Source organism: Ictalurus punctatus, chromosome 11 (genome assembly GCF_001660625.3).
Source record: "Ictalurus punctatus breed USDA103 chromosome 11, Coco_2.0, whole genome shotgun sequence".
In the NCBI taxonomy this organism is placed as follows: Eukaryota; Metazoa; Chordata; class Actinopteri; order Siluriformes; family Ictaluridae; genus Ictalurus; species Ictalurus punctatus.
The window spans coordinates 11446081-11467508 of NC_030426.2; the positions used below are offsets into that span (position 1 = coordinate 11446081).

General features: G+C 38.7%; 2 protein-coding genes across 4 annotated transcripts; both read right to left on the minus strand.

Annotated features, from left to right (window-relative positions):
* Nucleotides 1–1782: 1782 nt before the first annotated feature.
* tpra1 (transmembrane protein, adipocyte asscociated 1) lies at nucleotides 1783–14553 on the minus strand. Of its 2 annotated transcripts, XM_017479908.3 has the most exons (12): nucleotides 14379–14553; nucleotides 13341–13525; nucleotides 10995–11178; nucleotides 9114–9246; nucleotides 8872–8958; nucleotides 6892–6964; nucleotides 6503–6582; nucleotides 6268–6378; nucleotides 4830–4890; nucleotides 4626–4728; nucleotides 4461–4541; nucleotides 1783–3551 (listed from the first exon to the last, which is right to left on the minus strand). In XM_017479908.3, the coding sequence occupies exons 2-12, from the start codon at nucleotides 13408–13410 to the stop codon at nucleotides 3305–3307; spliced, it is 1230 nt and encodes a 409-aa protein (XP_017335397.2). In that variant the 5' UTR covers nucleotides 13411–13525; nucleotides 14379–14553; the 3' UTR covers nucleotides 1783–3304. The 2 variants fall into 2 exon arrangements, with proteins under 2 accessions (XP_017335397.2, XP_017335398.2); XM_017479909.3 differs by lacking the exon at nucleotides 13341–13525.
* A 2073-nt stretch (nucleotides 14554–16626) lies between these two features.
* Nucleotides 16627–20734, minus strand: trim107 (tripartite motif containing 107). Of its 2 annotated transcripts, none has more exons than XM_047158575.2 (2): nucleotides 20611–20734; nucleotides 16627–18556 (listed from the first exon to the last, which is right to left on the minus strand). In XM_047158575.2, exon 2 carries the CDS (start codon nucleotides 18409–18411, stop codon nucleotides 17131–17133), a length of 1281 nt encoding a protein of 426 aa, XP_047014531.1. In that variant the 5' UTR covers nucleotides 18412–18556; nucleotides 20611–20734; the 3' UTR covers nucleotides 16627–17130. The 2 variants fall into 2 exon arrangements, with proteins under 2 accessions (XP_047014531.1, XP_047014530.1); XM_047158574.2 differs by having other exon boundaries at nucleotides 16627–18642.
* Between the last annotated feature and the right edge of the window lie 694 nt (nucleotides 20735–21428).

Sequence of the window (21428 nt, forward strand, 5' to 3'; positions counted from 1 at the left end):
TGGCTGAAAACAAAACAAAACAGTAGAAACCCTCATAGAATTTGTAATGGTTTTAATGGAAGCTGTAATTGTCCCTGTGGGTCTCTACTGGTAATGTGATGCCTTCTATTGGTGTCATCGTTATGTCTAGTGGTTACCATTAAGGACCAGTAGTGATAATGGTTTTAATGGTTAGCTGATGGTTTGTAAAGGTATTTGTAGTAGAATTTCTGTGATGGTTTCCATTGTTTGTTTGTTTATTTGTTTTTTTCAGCAGGGATAAAAGAGCTAACAGGGTTAAAGTGCCCTGTTGTTCAAAAATAAAACCGCATACTTTTTTGTGGCACCCACATCAGATTATTTGCTGTGAAGAAATGTCTTAATGTGGTGTGTTTTTTAACTTTTGTGAAACTGAGCACAACAGCACCACCAAACATAAGAAAACGACACAGAATGGTATGAAGATATATATATACAGTATATGTAAGCTTAACTCGATGAGAGAAGTCAGAGGAGAATGGCCATACTGCTCTGACTTAACAGAAAGGCTACAGTAACTCAGATAACCACCCTTTACAACTGTGGCAAGCAGAAAAGCATCTCAGAATGCTCAACACACCAAACCTTTAGGTGGTTGGACTACAAGAAGAGAAAAACATAAGGGGTTCCAGTCCAATCAGTCAAGAACGGGAAGCTGAGGCTACAGTGGGTGCAGACTGACTGAAACTGGAAAGTTGAAGATTGAAAAAGACCAGGCAACGTTTTTCAAATCTTTTTCAAAACTGTCATGTTTCTGAAAGCCTGTGCTGACATTTGTGGAACCTGATGTGGTTTTCTGCGGTTTTGCGCTTTCTGAGATGCTTTTCTGTTCTCTAGAGTGGTAATTTGTGTTACTGCAGCCTTCCTGGTGTCAATTTGAACCAGTCTGGCCATTCAGCTCTGACCACTCTTATCAACAACGTGTTGCCTGCAGAACTGTCACTCACCAGGTGTTTTGTTGTTGCTGTTCTTTTTACACTATATTTTGTAAAAAAAAATAAAAAATAAAAAAAAATACATTTTTTTAAAAAAATAAATAAATAAATAAATAAAATAAAAAAAAATACACACACACAAAACCAACTAGACTGTTGTTCATGAAAATATCAGTAGATCAGCAGTTTTTAAGCCAACCCAGGCAACAACAACTATGCCTTGGTCAAAGATGCTGAGATGAATGTTTTCCACATTCTGATTTTTTTAGTTACAGTTACATTTACATAGCACTTTTCTGGACACTCAAAGCATAGTAAGGGGGGTTGCGGGATCTCCTCAACCACCACTAGCATGTAGCATCCACCTGGATGATGACGCCCACCACACACCAGCTATTAGTGGAGAGGAGAGTGATGTAGCCAATTCAGGGATGGAGATTATTAGGGGGCCATGTTAGAGAAGGGCCAATTTCACCAGGACAACGGGGTTCTACCACTACTCTTTTACGAGAAGTGTCCTGGGATTTTTAATGACCACAGAAAGTCAGAACCTCAGTTTAACGTCTCATGCACTATCTAATACCATCCATCCATCCATTCATCTTCTACCGCTTACTCCTTCTTCAGGGTCGCGGGGAACCTGGAGCCTATCCCAGGAAGCATCGGGCACAAGGCGGGGTACACCCTGGACAGGGTGCCAGTCCGTCGCAGGGCACAATCACACAATCACATACACACTCACACACCCTTTCATATTTATAGATTTAACACAAAGCCCCATTTATAGTGAAACCAAATCGAGCATATAGAGAAGACACACAGCGACCAGTTGCTTTTGGGTAAACAAGTTTATGCTGCATTTTGTACAGTTTGAAACCAGTTGAAGGTGCAGTGGTGAAATTCACTGAAGCTTGTGTACTACACATTTTTGAATGTTTCAGGCAAGCTGTGTTCAAAATAGTCCTGGAAATGAATGTCCAGATTTCATGAGGTGTTATCACACAGTAACAAGTTTTAATGACTAATTTCAGCCACTATCTTACAAAACCAGCGTTCAGATGTAGGATGCCATGACGTGCAACGTGCACTGCCACAGTAAACAGGCTATATGATTACAGGCAGGAAAATATACAACAGCTATTGCAACTATGTACATATATGGAAAAATAAACTTTTCATGAATACTGTATGACAGCATTTTGTGGAAACATTCCAGCTTTCTAAATGTAATATTTTATGTAGTATTACTGTGCTCTGGAGTTCCAGGGAGATTTATACTGGATTAAAAAAAGAAGTCTTTTTAGTAACTGGCAAGCAGGGCCTGGTTTTAAAAAGCATCTTAAATGTTAGAATGACTGCTTTAAATTATGCTCGGTTTAGCGTCTTGGGACATATTTTTGATAATGCAGGTAGTGTGCATTGCTCTAAGGCAAGAAATTCAGTCATTCAGCCGAAACAAACAAACAAACAAAACCCTAAGATCTCTGGACAGTTTCCATTCTATGAACATAAAAGATCTGGTATTACCATCACCCATAAATAATCATCCATATTTAAAATGTAAAATATGCAGTGTATGTTGTAAGCCTGTGACATGTTATTCGAGTTCAACAATGATTTCACTGTTAAATACAAAATGCACAAAGTTTTCAAACTCAAATATATATTTTTGGTCATTAAAGTCCAGCCATGTCTGTAGAAACAGCATGATGGATCAGAAACCTGAAATGATGAGTTTTTTTTTTTTTATGCTGCATGTTTCTCAAATGGAATGATATTGGAACAGGGTAAAATATAACTAGCATGATCACTAAAATAAATAAAAAACACAAGTGAACACAGAAGCAGTGGATCCAAGCACAGGTCAAGACAATATATCTAAATTGGTCTATTTCTATGATTTAAAACAAACAAACCAACAAACAAACAAACAAACAAAAAAACCCCTCAGTACACAGTATTTTACAATACCCGTTCAGCAGCTCATCATTCAGCTAATTCTGTCTGAGCTCAATTCCAGCCAAGCCGTGTGTGTTCCTGACTATTCCTTCAATAATGTTCTAGGTACTGCACAGGCCTCGTAACACACTGGTGCTACAACTGAAAGTGTACAGCAGTATTTAAAAAGTACTAATTAAAAATAATAATAATAATAATAATAATAATAATAATAATAACCTTGACTGAGCACAGACAAACTTGTCATATACTGAGATGTCATGCAAGTCAAGCTCAAATCCAAAGCCTATTCATTGCGTTAAAGGGAATGCAGTTCATTGGGTGAAGGTTAGTCATTAATTGGTCAGATAAAGCCAGTCTTTTCGTGCTCCAGTTCCATCCCGTTCCCTCCTCTAGGCATTGATGACCCTCCATCGGTCACTGTCGATGCTGTTGATGCTGTGTGCGGTTCCATAGGGGCCAGACACCACGTCGTCCAGATAAGCCCCTGAAGTGTCTATCTGTGTGCTAGAGTAGGAACTGTGCTCCAACTCCTTCCTGCTGCCCAGGCCAGCAGAAGAAGTGTGAGGCAGGTGCACATCAGGCTCCTCCGGCTCGTCTATCTGAGACTTGTAGGAGAACAAGATCTTTGGCTCTGAACTGAAGTCAGGGCAGATATTGAGAAGGAAAAAGGGAGAGAAAACAATATGTAGGAACTTACAATGATGCAATGTTGATTTGTTATAGTTGTAGACTAGAATTGCAGGGGATGGTGATATTTCAAAATATCATGATGTTTAAAGGCATTTTTCTGACACGACAATGTTAATATATTAATATATATATATATATATATATATATATATATATATATATATATATATATATATATATATACACACACACACACACACACACACACACACACACACACACACATACACACACACATATCAGTCATAATATTTAAATACAAATAAAATTCCACACTAATTTGTGTTTGATTTTCAATGTTAGGTACTAGGCTTCGTACTAGCATTTTTGCTAGATTAGCAAAGCCAGCCTATAGCACTAGCTACATACACTCACGAGAAGCACCAACGATTTCTGCTATTTCCTTCTAATTTTGTATTTATTTGTTTTTTAACGAGAGGTCGTATCTGTCGCATCATACATAATTCACACAGAATTGAGATACTCTCAATTCAAATCGAGACTGCACTGTCCTGTTGCTGAAAATGTGGCTCCATGTCCTGCATGTACTTAGAAATTAACAATAGTTAATATACAAAACATATACAAAAGTATGTATTGTTCTTTAGATTCCTGCCTGAACCAGGAACTTTGTGAATGAAATGAAGAACTCAGCACTGCTCGAAAGTGTCAATTTATTTGATTCTAATCAATTATTACTCCAACATTAGAAACACGTTGATTATCTCAATAAATTGAGAGAAGCTGTAAAACCATCTAAAGATTCAGCAAGGAATGCTAAAGGACGAAATGATTTTGTCCTGCTGGGTCAAGGCCTGATCTAGGAAATACTCTGTTCCGTGAATCTTTACTTACCCAAAGAATCCTTTGAGGAACGTTACGTAGATGAGAGGAGCAAAGACAGAGAAATAGAGGAATGTGGTGACATCAACACAGCTGTGAACAAACACATGCTTAGTGAGAAGTGAATAAATTCCAAACCTCAACTAATTTCGTGTTTGGTAGTGAAAGAGGTCTTACCACAGGCCTTCTATGATATCAGCGCAGAGCAGAGCACTACCCAGACCCTGCACCATATTCAGCACTGACAGAATGGCAGCATACACGTAAAAACTCCTCTTAGCTACAGGGACCGATGAGAGACAGATTAAGAATACTTTATCATGTTGGTTATTAAAGTGTAATAATCAGCTGATGTTAAATGTAAATAAAAGCTTCACTCACATGGCAAAGATATTCTTTCTCTGATCGGGGTTTTGGGCAGAACAACAATCAGAGAATAAACCTGTAGAAAAAAACAAAAACAAAACAAGTGAAACAAATGCCATATTTTCAGGTGAAGATGATCCCGTGTAAAAAACAGACCCCTCCTAAAATCTGTCTGTTTCGAGAATCAAAATCAAACAGCACTCTGTAGACACCTTGTGTCTAGGCCAGGTTTAGGTTTTTATCCCCTAAGGCTAGGTCCCCAGTAATCTGGATAGATCTGAAAACCTACTGACGGATGAAAACACTTACATCCCTATACTGCGAGTGTGTAAAAACGTAAGCTTGGGCCTGCGTCATTTCGATCAGGGGTTAATTTAAAAATGCAATCTGAAGCTTGTACAAAGTGACATTAATCTTTAACACAGATATCAAACTGGATCGCAGGCGCAACAACTGCAGTACAACATCGTCCGCCATCTTGTTTGTTTTGAGTTGAATGGGTCACACGACTAAAAATACGTCATTGTTTTCTCAGTCTATGCTACAACATGGAAACAGCGTTTTCAAAATGAGCTACTTGGGAGAGCATTTTCAAAAAGCTCTGTTTTCGCTGGACAATGCCGTCTTTGTGTGAAAGGAAGGCCAAAATGTAGAGAAAATGTGTCCAGATTAGTGTGGATGTAGCCTTAGTGTTCCTGTGACCTGGCACTGTATCTGACTAGGATTGGAAGTTGGCTACAACTTTGTTTCACACTCAGGCTAACAGAAAAATGATAACTTCACTCCCTTTGTTGTAGAAGTCGCAGCACCTGAAGAAGGCTAAAGACAAAAAGTGCTTTGCAGTCCAGAAAAAAAAATAAAAAACACAATAAGAATTTAATAGAGGAAAATAATCACCAGGGTGTTGGTGGTGTTACACTACCACCCTGAAGTTATCATTTTTCCAATAACGGCACACTTGTGCTTTGTTCCTTTTACACCGCAGCAGTTTGCTAACAGCTACAATTTTTCATTATTAAAGATTGACGTCATAAGTTTTATCCATTTATAGCTCTGTTTAATGCTGACAAATGTCTGCAGAACAATTTACGTTACACATAGTACCTACTTCTCTCTTTTTTAATCTCTCTCGAAGCTAATAATAAAAAACGAAGCTTGTCAGTCTCTTCCATACAGTCCATGTGTGACGTGTTACTATAGAAACGTAACTATAACATATTAGAACGAGCACATGAATAAAAACCTATGATTTGTCTTGAAGCTGGCGCTGTTGTCTGAGCCACGCTGTTATAAAAGGTTAACCAACATCTTCTGACCAATCAAAATTCAACACTACTGTGGTACAAGTCAGTTGATCAAAGCCCGACTTAAATTAACACCGTTATTAAAACACAATAACTCACAGTAACGCATTTACACAATCTCTCAGTTAACACAAGCTGCAATCTGTTACCAGGAAGAAGAAGCAGGAGCTGGCCAACCAGAAATGTCGGCCTCCGTGACCGTAGATATTGAAATCATCAGCAGAGAGATGCTGATCGGGGTAAAGAATCTCCAGTGTACCCTGTAATTTTAAACCATGCATTCATACATTTATTTAACAAATAAATATATATTTTAGAAATTGCTAATAATATGTTCATTAACTGGTTAGGATTTGGAAGTCCTCTCTTGGTCCTCGCTCTTACCTGTGTAATTGAGTAAGCCAGTGCTAACACTGCCGTTATGGCCAACACCCGTTTGATGCTCGACTTACTCTCCAAATGACCTGCCGTGATAAAGCATACGATACTACATCACAAGTCAAGAGTGAACAGTCAGTTGTAAACCTTTTGAGCTCATTCTAACCAAAATGTTTTCATTGTATGCAAAATAAAAGCCTACATCATAGTTAGGCATGGGTTATTGTAACTCATGTAAACTAATATGAGTTATACTATCTACTGTAAACTAATGAGTTATTACTATACTATACATTGCAAACTAATATGAGTTATACTATCTCCTAATTGAGCAGTTTGAGATTCAGCCATGTGCCTACAAATCCCCACAGTTTCCCCAGATTAACGGAGCCTACCGAAGGCCAGTCCTAATATGACAACGCTGAGCTCGATGGTCAACAGGAAGAAGCGTGTGATCTCCCACAGCACCTGGAAGCAGTACACAGCTCTTATCAGTTTTTATTACTATACAACAGCAATAACAATAAGTAAAAAAAACCCCACCATGACTCAGTTTGAGTCACTCTTCACGTTCTCTGCAAACAGAATAGCCAACTCTCATGTGTGGAAAGTTTTAAACTCTACCTCTGTGAAGTGAAGAGAAGTGAAAGTAAAAAAAAAAAAGAAGTGGAAGAAAAAAAAAGGATGTGTACGTTAATTAGTGTTACATGAGTCTAAAAATGGCTTTGGGCTAGAAACAGCATGTTGGTTTTCCCCTTCAGCATAACAATGTGATTAATGTGACAGCACCTGTTATTCGTGCATGCTGCTACATATCTTCCAACAGGTTAGGATTTTTGCAGTGACGTTATGAACCGAGGGGTCAGAATTTATGCAGCTAAAGAGTTTTAAGCTTTTAAGTTTTTCCAAACCGGATAAAAGGCTGAGTCAATGCCTAAACAAGAACAAAAGAATGAAAATAGGTATTCAATTCAATTCTATTTTATTTGTATAGCGCTTTTAAAAATGGACACAATGGACATTGTCACAAAGCAGGTTTACAGAAAGACATAAATTCAGGATATAAATTTTATACAGGGATGCTCCGATCAGGGTTTTTGCAGCCAATACCGATTTCTTACCGATTCGTCATCATGATCGGCCGATACTGTTCCCGATCCCGATCGTTCAAGCATTATATGTGATATAAAATTGACGTTTTCTGTTGACTGTGACTATTAACCTTTTCTTTTTTCTCCAGATAAAGTAATACCACAGATGTTGCCTTGGTTATATTATTTACAGTAATGTTGTAGATTGTTGTTTTAACTGAGAATCAAATAAATAAGCACAACACATATTTATTTTCCAATGAACATTTGAATAGGCCTTTAAAAATACACAGCAAATGGCGAAGTTTTCGTTGTTTCTTGAGACCTCATAATAATTCTATGTCACTGGTGGTGACATGACTGCAGCACTAAAGTTTAACGTCATCGTGTGTTTTACGTCATCGAATTGCGATCGCTCCGTGAGATCGGCCAAATTTAGCGACTAGTAGAACGTGATTATCCGATCAGAGCATCCCTAATTTTATAATTATATAATTAATTTATCCCTGATGAACAAGCCAGAGGCGACAGTGGCGAGGAAAAACTCCCTGAGACGATATGATGAAGAAACCTTGTGAGGAACCAGACTCAAAAGGGAACCCGTCCTCATCTGGGTGACACCGGATAGTGCGAATATAAATAATTCCCTTCTATAACTGTGTACTAATTACACATTAGTACACAGTTTTTGTGTCACTGATTTTGACCATGGCATGATTGTCGATGCCAGACGGGATGATGGTCTGAGTATTTCTGTAACTCCTGATCTCTTGAGATTTTCGCACAGAACATTCTCTATGGTTTACTCAGAAAGAAAAAAGTTCCAGTGAGCAGCGGTTCTGCAGACAGAAATGCCTTGTTGATGAGAGAGATCAACGGAGAATGGCCAGACTGGTTCAAGTATCAGATGCTGCTACAGAAGATTACTGTGTCACAGTGTTCAGGAGAAAAGTGACTCTAGCTAGTGTTTTGCAAAAATAATGGCTGTCTGACTTGAATGGCAGTGTTTGACAAATCAATGGTCTGCAGTATTTCTAACTTCAGTCATAGTCCATTACAGTGTGGATCACATGGGACACAGTAGTGAATTAGTGGCCACAGTGTCCAGTGTAAAAGCACTATAAGTGATAATATATGTTTATTCTTTACAGCATTAAACTTCTCATTTGCTATTACTGTTTCTCTTAACAGCTGTGTTGTTGTACTTTTGATACAGGTTTCTACTGTGGCAATCACATGTGCTTTCATTCAGAGGAGACGTGTGTATTTTTTTATTTTATTTACCTTGTCGATGATGACAGCCGCGATGGATGCACTCACGGTCATGGAGACAATTGCTCGAGTGATTCCGACAACTGCCACAACAAACACCTACACCAAGAGTACGAGACACAATCAGTTTAATAACGAAAATAAAAGACTCAGGCCGTTATACCGACAGCATGAACATGTCAGGGCTTAGATTACACTTCCCCAAATGTCAAACTGTCCTCAGAATAGTGTCGCAGGTAAACGGTTCAGCTCACCAGGATGTAAAATGTGATAAAGATGGGGCTGGAGGTAAGGCGGATCTTGGCGCGAGCTGATGGAAGCTTCCACATCAGGAACACGAGGAAGGCCACATTTGGCACCAGCAGCAGCAGGTCCCAAAAGCGCACCCTAATGCAAGATTAAGACAGTGGTCTTTAGTAGAGATGAACCGATATATCTGCCAATAATCGGTATCGGCCGATAAAGGCCATTTTTTACGCGATGATCAGGGTCGATTATATCCTGTCAATCAAAAGACGGCGGGATAATTCATACTGTGTGTAAAGATGACGTCTCTTGTGTGGAATGACGACAAAAACTGCAGTTTGTAATCTCTGCACTGCTCAAATTTTACGCCGCATGCTGCAGAAGAACAGAAGCAGTGCGTGTTTTTTTCGGCGTGTATGTTAACGAACGAGCGCTTTTACACCGGACGCTGCCGTGCTGCTCGAGCTGAATTAAAGCGCCACTACACTGTTGAAAGATTTAAATGAAGATGAGTTGACAAAAAAGTATATATTGCGCAGAAAAATATATTTGTAGAGTAGTATATTTCAGATCCAGTTAATGTTAATATATAAAAAGTGTATATTATATATGACCAGTTTGATGTCAGTGATGAAGTAGAAATGTTTTTGTTTGTGGAGAGGGAATGTGAGACTAACAGGAGGCTTTTTACAATTCAGTCAGTGTTAATATGAATTAATAACACTCAGTAAGTTAAGAAATCTTACTGTAATCTTCAGAATTTAGTTCATGTGTTAATGTTTCTGAGACCGGTTACTGTGAAACAACTTGTTGAAATGGAGAGAATAAAGTTTTTATTTGCATTTCTTTCAGAATTGTGGAATTAATTATTCGGTATTGGTTGTGGAACTATTGGTATCGGTTATCGGTATCGGCCGATATCACTCTGAATAATCAGTTATCGGTATTGGCTGAGAAATTTAGTATCGGTGCATTTCTAATTTTTAGTTAATCAAATCTGCATAAGCAGTTGAGCCTACATACTGTACAATCCAGATTAAAGGAAAACTCTACCCTAAATGAAATGAAATATGTTTACATTGAAAGATTTGTGACGTGAAAAAATGTCAACGATCTTAAAATATAAGCTCACGTTTTGGTGTTAGCACTAAAGCGCTGCTGCATCGCTATCCTAAGGTAGAAACGAATGACCAAGATGACAAACATGTCAGTGAAATAAGTTTCAAGTAAAAGTCAACTCTGAATTTCATTACAAACATCTTGGATGCAACTGAATGTCATACATTAATGATAAAGATTAGCATGCAAGCCACTGAGGGTGGACTTTTCTTTTCTGAATATCCATCTTCTGTGACAGTATCTGGACAGCTCTATCAGTATACGCCAGCAACAAATCACTCGTACTTCAGATAACATAACCAAAACTGAAAGTCTGTCTTTTAAACACAATGGGAACTTCTTAAAAAAACAAAAACAAACAAAAAAAAACAGCTGAGAGACATAAAAGAAAGAGGAAGCGAAGCCTCATTGTAAATCACAAACACTTATAATAAAATATTTTGTTTGCTTTACTAACAATAATAAGATATGCTGTTAGAGCTTTAATCTCAGACCTTTAAAATAACATACAGTTGAAGTAATATGGAATTAGATTTGATGAAATAGTAATCTTGTGTAAACATAAAGACGGCTTTTCAATAAATACTCAGTGTGTGGATCATACTGATGTGACAATCACATCAGACTGCAACAATTATCTTATCAGAATCCCTGGACTGAGAGCAAGAGTAATCACACACATAGAACCAGAGCTTCCAATCAAATCAGAGCTAACATAGAGAATAGATCTGATCCCTGGGTTTATTCCAGCTGTGTAAAGACAAACATACCTGGAGGAGCCTATATCCTCGTAAAGCACCCGCAGGCAGCTGTGTGGCTGGCTGATGTTGGCTTGAGATGGACTTGTGGGCCCAACCGATGTGTTCTCTGAAGGAGGAGGCAGCGTCCCATTACCGTGCTGCGCGAACCAGCTCACCGTCACCGACACTGCGTCCAGCATTCTGCATTCACACGCTGAAACACATGTTCAATCACACACCATACATAAAAGTTCAAACAATCTCGTCTCATCTCAAGGTGTTCCAGGGATAGGCTCTGAACTCACTGTGATCCTGACCAGGATAAAGTGGTTACTGTATATATACATGAATGAATAATATAGTATAAATAGTACAGAAATGTGCACTAGCTACCTAGCACAGGTTTGTCAGGCAAGCAGAACAGTAAGTGCACACGTGCATGTGACTGCTACCAACACAGATACAAACAAACTTAGCTAGCTAACGTGAGTATTAATGTGTAACACTGGTGAAAATATAACTGCTGGTAAGTTGAGCTATACCACAGCACTGTTGAATGCTCGATTCTGATTGGTCAGAAGGTGGAGATTAGGCTTGGACAGTAGTTCTGGCTGTAAGGTTCATATTTGTTTAGAATTTCTATAGTATCAACGAGCACACAGTCTTTTGTGGCAGTTATGCCATTTAAATGGATTTTGAAATGGTTTCGAAATAAAAATCTGTTAAATTATTTATCCAGTGAAGTTTTCTGTGAGGAGACGGTTATTTAGCATTTTTGGAAGGAGTCTCCAGTGTCAGAGCTTTGGAACAGTCAAGAGGTAAAGCCGTAAGCTGTAAGTTTGACGACACGGGAAAGTCTTCGGGATTTCTTGTATTCTATTCTATTTTATTTTATATATATATATATATATATATATATATATATATATATATATATATATATATATATATATATAGTGAGAGAGAGAGAGAGAGAGAGTCTATTCTAATAAAACATCAATTCTATTCGGTTCTGATAAAACTCTATTCTACTGAATTCTTATAAAACTACAGTTATGATAAACCTCTATTCTATTTTCATAAAACTTTGTGTGTTCAACTCCTCCTGGGAAGTTCGTATTTATGAGTTGGGAAGTTGTAATTACGCCATCAGGTGCGTTCAAGTCACTTTGGTCGGCACAAGATGGCGGTGTATCTTCTCTTAACTACAAAAAAACATATAGCTAGGTTTTTTTTAACTCTACTTCTAGAAAACAAAGAACAAACAATCTGTATCAGGTGTCTTTCACATTTTTATGTTTTTAATTGATTTATGAAGCCACTGAAATATTGTCGTTACATATTACATGATGAAGTAGAAAGTATGCTTCACTTTTTACACATACGCTACGAACAGCGTACAGTACGCGTGATGCAAATTTCGTCATGAGCAGAGTATATGCGTACCGTACGCGCGCCGTCCGATTTTTCTTTGTATGCGTAGGTCACACATGCGCACTTAATTCTTTAGCACTACTTAGTTGTTCCACAACGTGGCAACAGTGACACAGGGCCATGGATTCTCAAGGTAGTTGAAGAAACAAATGGAAGAGACGGAAACAAGTGCAAGTTAGAAAGTATCAGCATTTGTATAATTCTAGCCTTAAAGAGTATAAGGACTTGTATATGGGTGCTAATCATGGCAAAAGATTGCCCAAGCATTGTTTTTCATGTTGTTGTGATTCTTCTTCGTTGTCATCCTTTACACCACAAGACCTACTTTACTGCTGTGTACTGACTCTTGTAGGCCAGGAGGGGTAGGGCAAGTTGTCATAACGCGCATGTGTCGACCGCCTGTGTACCATACATGTCAAATGGAGTATACTTTGAAAGGGTATGCGTATGACTGTGCACATACATTAGCGTATGCGTAAAAAAAACCCCAAAGTAAAGTATACCAGAGGCTTAATTGTACAATGCTATCGTATTTTGTGCAGGAAATGAAGATTGTTTTATTGTAAATTTAAAAAAGCCTGACAATAACTTTCTGCATATAACAAATGCGTAATAACGGGAATCAGTTTCTGAGATGAGTAAACATTCAATTTCAACACATTTACCACCATGTTTTCTTACCGACACGCCCCCAAGTCAGAAAGAACATCCCGAACTTCCCAATCGTAATTACGGCTTTGTGGCGCCGTTAAACTCATAAACACAATCTTTACACATAAATAAATCTCCTATTCTGATAAAAAAAAATAATCTATTCAAATCCATTGTGATAAATCTCCTATTCTGATAAAACGTCTATTCAATTCTATTGTGATAAATCTCCCATTCTGATAAAACGTCTATTCAATTGTATGTCTTCAGAAAATCTTTCTTCATGCATACCTTTGTTATGCAAATAACCCCAACGACTCAGCGAATATGTAAATAGGTCCGTGACGTCACCCAGCGCCATTTAACTTGTTTGAGGATGCCTTAGACATTTCCCTGAAGAAGTGTTGACAACAACTCTAATCTCACCCAACACCGTCTTTGGGAAATACCTTTGGGACCAAGTACTTTTTCTAGACCTGCACATGATTAAAAAATAAGTTTAGGAAACATAAATATTGTTTCAACAACAAAATAAATAAAAGAAAACGGAAAATAAATACTATTCGACATTGGCTATTTCTTGTATGACTAAACCAGTTTCAGCTTCAATTTCAACTCAGACTTAAGTTTCTTAAGATAATAGTTCACGGCATGGAGATAAAACTATTGACTTCCGTTAATTTGAGTGTTTTCTCTAACATTGCAGAACTCTCTCAGCTCACTCATCTGGTTTAGTAATGACCTTCGAAGACTGAACCAAACTAAACAGTATAAATATCACACATTATCAATCATATTAAACTGCAGTCAGTAAAGTTTCAGTTTCTGCCCCAAACCCGTGATGATTACATAACAGAGAGTAATGGAGCTGTCGCTAGCTTGTGTTCAAATCTCACCAAAACAACCCACACAGCTCACTCAATACAGCAGCAAAATGAAAAAAAAACACATGCTGGAACATTACAGCATTGTTAACCTTTATACTTTTCTGTAAAGCGTTCACCACACAACCAAACACTGGCTACGTGACGCTAAACCTTAGTGTGAATACAGATGTGATATGATATGATATATGATATTATCCAATAGAACAGCTGCTTAACTTCCACTAACAGTGCCTGCTTGATGCCTCATGTTAATTTTTCCAGTTAAAATTTTTTCTTAGCTAAAACTACACATCTGTCAGTGTGTATTTCTTTCCAGCTGTGCGCTGAGCTATGCTAACTATCCTAGCTAGCCAGTTCCCAACTTGTATTTACGACTAAAGGCTGTTCAGCTAGTAAGCTATGCTAATTATTTAGATGCTACTCTGTGAAGAATCGGACTTACCCGAGCTTGAATTGATTTCAAATCAAGAAAAAATGTCGTTTATAGAATCAGTTGAGTTGTAAGCAAGCAACATAGCAGCCTTTCTTAGGTCTGTGCTGATGTTTACAGCTGACACAAACAGCAACACGATAACCGACATGAAACAGCACTGTGAAGCACTGACAGTCAGCGGGGTTGCCAGATCCGAAAAACTCAGCAAAAAGGAAGCCAATAATGATTTTTAAGAAAAATCTCTCAGAATCCCCCTTTCAGTTCATATCCACTGCTATATTACTACACATACAATAACATTTATATATTAAAACACGTCATTTACCTAAATCGGTTTTTTGTACAGTATATTGGTGCTGTAGACACAAGTGAAACAGAATATTAATTTTAGAAAATGACAACAATAATGTTTTGAAGATATTTTTATTTTAATTGCAGTTATTTTCCAGGAAAACAGGGAAAAAATCTTCATGATTCATCCTGTACTCGTAAAATTTGCATCCAATATAGATGCACCATTTGTCGTGTCCCTGTTAACAAACTGGGCAGGACAAATTGTTCCATTAGTTACAGTTACATTTATATAGCGCTTTTTCAGACACTCAAAGCGCTTTGGGGGGGGTCTCCTCATTCGCCACTAGTGTGTAGCATCCACAGTGCACCAGAACGCCCACCACACACCAGCGAAAAGGAGAATGATGTAGCCAGTGCAGGGATGGAGATTATTACAGGGCCATGATAGAGAAGGGCAAATGGGGGAATTTTCACCAGGACACTGTGGTTATACCATTACTCTTTTACTGTTATTCTCCTTGACTTTTAATGACCACAGAGAGTCAGAACCTCAGTTTAACGTCTCATCCAAAGGAAGGTGCTGTTCTTACAGCAGAGTGTCCCCATCACTATATTGTGGCATTAGGCCCCATACAGACCACAGGGTGAGCACCCCCTTCTGGCCTCACTAATTCCACTTCCAGCAGCAACCTTAGTTTTCCCCAGGAAGTCTCCCATCCAGGTACTGGCCATGCTCCATGCTGCTTAGCTTCAGTGGCAAGAATTGCAGGGAGATATGGCTCTGTTAAGAGCTACAAATATGGGTTGTAAATGTACTCATGGCTGTGCATGTTATTCCCATTGATTTCTGTGAAACTAGGTGCAAGAGCACCACAAATGGCAGTAAGAAATAAACACAGAATGGTATGACAAAGTAAAGCCAGGGCTGATTTCTTTAGTAGATAGATTAAGCACACTTTGACCAATCTTGAGACGCAACACATCTCAAATTGCACAGATGGAAAGGTGTTCTATTACTTACTTAGCAGAAGATGATGGGTTATGGATGCTGAATTTTTGTTGACAGGAACATGGCTTCCTCCAACTATTCCAAAGTCAGCTTCCCATGTGACAGAGGTTGTGGATATATATGGATGGGTACAATTCTTCCTTCAGCTCATCCATTAGCATCCGCCAGCAGAACCAGACTGATGACATGTGGGCGTACCTGGATAGCCCTGAAGATAGCCCGTTCTTCGAGTTGAGGGTTTATGGAGCAGACAACTCCCACAATGATAATATCCACCCATACATTCCACCTCCATGCCACCAGAGGGCACCCACCCCTAATTCTATGGACACTTCTTCAGTTGTCATTGTCATTTCCTGTTCCCACAATATATAAAGTACATGGACACACAATTGTTATTTTTTGTACATGGTCTGTGTGATTGTTTTCCTTTGATCATTGCCAATGACCCTTGTCTTGCTTCTTTGTTGGTTTACTCTCTGGATTTTGGAAATACTCTGCCTTACGGTGTCTCAAATTGATGGGAGTGATGGGAGAAACGAAGCTTTTCAAAGCTTCGAATCAATTGAACCAATTGCTTGGTAAAATGATTCACTGTTTCGAATCGGTTGAAACACCACACGCTGGCGACACCTGCTGGTCAAAATAGTGTAACAGCAACGAGATCTAGGCCCAAACATAATGACACCTTTTACAAAACAACTGCAAACATCTTCACAACCGTGTAATGTTTTTAATATAATTTACAACTCATTCAATACCATTACATATTAGTGCTTGTATTCTGTGTTTTAGTTAGGGTCTTTACTAATTAGAACACTTACATGCAATTACAATCACCCTACCTTTTTAATTATATACATGTGTTTGCTATTAAAGCTGCCTATAAAACACTAGCAAAATGAAAGGGGTAATGTTGGTGAAGGAACATGATGATATTAAGGACCAGGTATGGTTTGTAACAATGCACTTTATTTATATTGCATATGCTGTTTTAAGCCATATAAGCCTGTGTGTGAAAGGGAAGTTATGTTCTACAAAAATAAAACTGTGACAAGAATAAAACAAACCAGAAATGTCATTATGAATTTTTATTTAAAAACAGAAGTTCTTAACACACATCTGGCCTAGACTTGTTTGTTTTGTAGTAAAAATCTGGCGTCAGGTGATTAATTAGGCATCCTGAAGTGAGCACTGATCATGGGTCAGTACAAACCCAATTGATTCACTAAAGCTTTATTAACATATATACATAAAACTGACCCGGAATCAGTTAAAACCCTAGTAGACACTGGTTCATGGGTTCACGTTGAGATCAACACCCCCTAGTGGCAACCATCGGACTTTTGAAACGTTTCTAAACACAGAATGTGTTGTCCTTGACTAGACATGCAGGTGTGTTCAAAATTAACACATGCAGTGTTATCTTTAAGAGTGTTCTATGAGGTGGATTTAACTTTACTCGCACAGTGTTATTCGAGCTTTAGGCTGACCAGACATCATTCTCACAGCCAAATAGACAGGCTCAGTGAAGCTCACATTAAAAGTATGGAGATGAGTTTTGGCTCCATTAACATTGCTTATGCTAGAAAATGTTACACAATTTTTCCTGAAGCTAAGGCGGATCTCCAGCTTCTGGAAAAAAGGGGTACGCTTGAGTGGGGTTTCTCTTCCTCCTTCATATGCCCTAAGTAGGTTATCATACCACATTAGGCACCAAGCTCCACTTCTGCTTTCTAGACCACTTTCAGTACCAGAGCGGGGCAGCCCCCCATAGCACAGTCCCAGAACCCATGGGCAACCTTCAGCTTGCAGAATCCAGCAATGTTCTCCTTTGGAAAAACTTTGGGAACTCAGAGCCTGAAAGTAGTTGGTGAACCTCTGTGGCCCAGCTGGATAAGGTTGTTTAACAACACTGAAGGACACAGTTTTATGATCCTCAGACAACAACAGGCAAGGATGCAAAGTCTCAGAGTCAAAAGTCACCTCAGAAGGGTTGAGGATATTTCGTAAACGACGATTGGCAGCTCCAAGTTTGAGATGGAGGTCATAATTGCGGTGTTCCATTTCCTCACACATATGGGTCATGTTGATGTTTGCCTCATTCTCATCACTCGCTCCAATTTTCTGAGGTTCGACAATCAGGCTGGCAGCAAGTTTCTCAACCCCCTGGATCTCTTTACAAAATGTAACCTCATCTTGCTCTTCCAACAAGGTGTTAACCTGGAGCTCTGTTTCCTTAAGCTGCCTATGGAGATCTGACAGTGTTTGAACACTGGTCTCCAAAAGCTCCTCTTTTGGCCTTAACTGGGCCTCTAGAAGCTCCATCCCTGCTGTGCTGTAGCTCCTCAGAAGCTCCACCATCTCCTCCAGAACCATTTGCACTTCTGCTTTGAAGTTGGTGTTTGATGTCTTGACTGCTGCCTCTTTTTTCTTTGCATTGGCCAACAGATCGTCCACCAGTTCAATCTTGGCTTGGATGTCCATCATCACAGGAGTTACTCGAGATCTACGTTTGCTTAGCTCATCAGATAACTTGACTTCTATACAGTCTGAATGATCAGCAACATCTTTACCATGGTTGGACATTGCTTCACATCCATCTTCTCCATCTTCTCCCTGGCTAGGACATGATGGCTCATATTTTCTTTTCATCACATCTATTTCCACGCCTCTTTGAGGTGCACCTTCAGCCGTTTCCTGAAGTGTGGCCTTGTAACTTTCAACTGTGTTTTCCATTGTAAGCTTCCTCTATGCAAATTCAGAATTCTGCTACTCCACTCTGCAATCTGGGCAGTGGTTGTGAGATGAACCTGCCTTAAATCTCCTGCTCTTCTCCAGATATGTGAGGCAGATTGAATGTCCACAGTGAAGCATTACACGACTGGAAAACAGATGAAAACAAATGCGAACTCTTATTCCACAGGATTCAATGAAAAACTTTAATCCATCTCTGGTAACTCTGCCAAACTGTTGATGTGCACAAATACAAGGGGGAAAAAAAGCAAAACAGAGCATCAGTTATCTTTGGCAACTGTTTTATCATAACTAGGGTAGGGGTGGATACAGCTCTCAAACTAGGAACACCAGACACATCAGAAACACTCCCTGGATGAGACACCAATCAATCATAGGGAGCGCCTTGCACAAATATATTCTCTTAAGCTATGTTCACACATAGCGACTGATGACCATTAATTTTCAATGAGAGCTGGTGACTTCTGGCGACATGAGCAACAGCAACCATCAGCGACTAAACATGGGCGTGTCCAGCGACACGACAACGTTGAGAAAAGTTTAACTTCATGCAAATATGGAGCCACATCATCAAACAATGGCGTCAATATATATTTCTTTTAGACTAACAACCCAGTGTCACGTTATATCAATGAAACCTTAAATTAATGGTGTTTGTGGTCACAGCTTAATTCGCTGATCCTTCACGTCGGACCCGACTTACCAATATCGTGTAGCCTACATCTTGGACAAGTTTCCTACATTAAAGTTTTGCATCTACAGCACACATTACAGATATTGATGCACAAACGCTGATATGTTCTACGTGTCTAAAGTACAACCCAATTCCAAAAAAGTTGGGACGCTGTGTAAAATGTAAATAAAAACAGAATGCAATGATTTGCAAATCTCATAAACCCATATGCGATTCACAATAGAACATAGAAAACATATCCGATATTTAAACTGAGTAAGTGTACCATTTAAAGAAAAAAATAGGGTAATTTTGAATTTGATGGCTGCAACACGTCTCAAAAAAGTTGGGACGGGGAAACAAAAGGCTGGAAAAGTAAGTGTTGCTAAAAAGAAACAGCGGGAGGTTAATTGGCAACATTTCCATGTTTGCATGGGACTCAGGCTCGTGGCAGACACACTGGCTCGTCGTGCTAGTGATGATGTGTTCATTTTGAACAAATCTTTAATATGACTCGGGAACAACGAGTTGTCTCAGAGAGTGAGTTGTTCATTTTGGACCGCGCATGCGCAGTAACATGACCATAGGTTCTGTACTGGAAACAGAAGTGATTAGTTCACCTCTCGAGTCTTCGTGTTCAAGTCGTTCATTCTTCCAGTGACCGCCACATAGACAATGCACCATGCAGTACCGGAAACGGGCTGAACGAACGACTCGAACCCGAAAACTCAAGAGGTGAACTAATCATTTCTGTGTCCTTGGAACAGACGTGGCAAATGTGACGTGACAAAAGAAAGAAGCCTCAGATCTGGAGGTGAGGTGAACAGACTGAATAGCCCGAAGACCTAATGTTAAGCTATTAATTAATCATTTCTGTTTCTCATCATCTCTTATGAATATTATTATTTATATATAAATGATTAAATAATTTATTATCTCATAGTTTATTTTATACTTTATTAAGTACTAGATGTGTTTGGGAATTTAACATGTAACATTTTAATTACATTCTACTGAAATGAACGAAATGACTCGTAAAAAGATTCGTTCATTTTGCTGAACGTGATTCAGTAAAATGATCCGTACTTCCCATCACTACTATGGTGTTCGATTTTGTGAACCGACTCGACCGGTTACTGAGAATCGGCTCAAAAGAACGATTCATTCAAGAATCGGACATCACTGTTATTATTAGTAACCGCCCTTTTCAAGACTCGAATGGTATATGACCGATATATTTTATGACTTAGCATACAACATTAAAATATCTTGAGCTTGTGTTAACCACAGACCTTATTTAGACCTGTACAATGTGGACTTTTCATCCGCTGGGTTCATCAAACAGAAAGTTTAGACCCGTTTACTCCTTTTCACGCAGTCACTCAGTTTCATTTCCCTGTCCCGCTATCTGCTTGAGTTCAGATTCTGCTCCGTTACAGATTACGTTGCAGATTAATTTATTTTAGAACGCAAACGTATTTAATAACAAGTATGTTATATAACGTTACCTGTAGTTAGTATCTTGGGTAAATCGTTTAACTTCCCCGTGTTGGTCTACAGTAGGTTGGCTAAACGCTTAGTACACACCTGTTAAAGACTGACGTGCACACAGCACGCATTATGGGTAGTCAGTTTATGACTGGAATAAAGTTGGCTTGACGTCCGATATTGGCAGATATGCGGAAATTAAGGGACCGTCTCTAAAGTTACATACGACCTTGTTAAACGCGTTTCTAACTTCAATAGCATTTGAAGGGAATGACTTGCAGTCATATAACCAACTGTAAAGTGTTCATCTAGGTGTCAGCTATAATGCACACCTTTTAAATTTCTGATATTTATTTTATTTATTTATTTTTAAATGTATTGCAGCACACCAAGGACATAAACGTGGGTAAACTAAACTAGCATGTCCTGAAGTTTCCCACCCCGGTTTTTTTATTTATTTATTTTTTTTTTTTGTTATTCAGGACAATGGGTAAAGGTCCAGAGTCTTACTCACAAAACAAAACTTACACTGTTCACATCCTTATACCTAGTGGCAAATAAGAGCAAGAGTACCATTAAAAAAATGCCCACAAAGAAACCCTCATAAAAATTTGTAATGGTTTTAATGGTTATAATAGGAATTGTATTGGTTTTAATGGAAACTGTAATGGCCCCTGTGGGTCTCTACTGGTAAATTATTGCCTTCTATTGGTGGCATGTTATGTCTAGTGGATGCCGTTAAGGACCAGTAATGGAAAGGGTTTTAATGGTTAGCTGATGCTTTGTAATGGTATTTGTAGTGGAAACCATTAGAAGCACTGTGTGGTTTTTTTCAGCA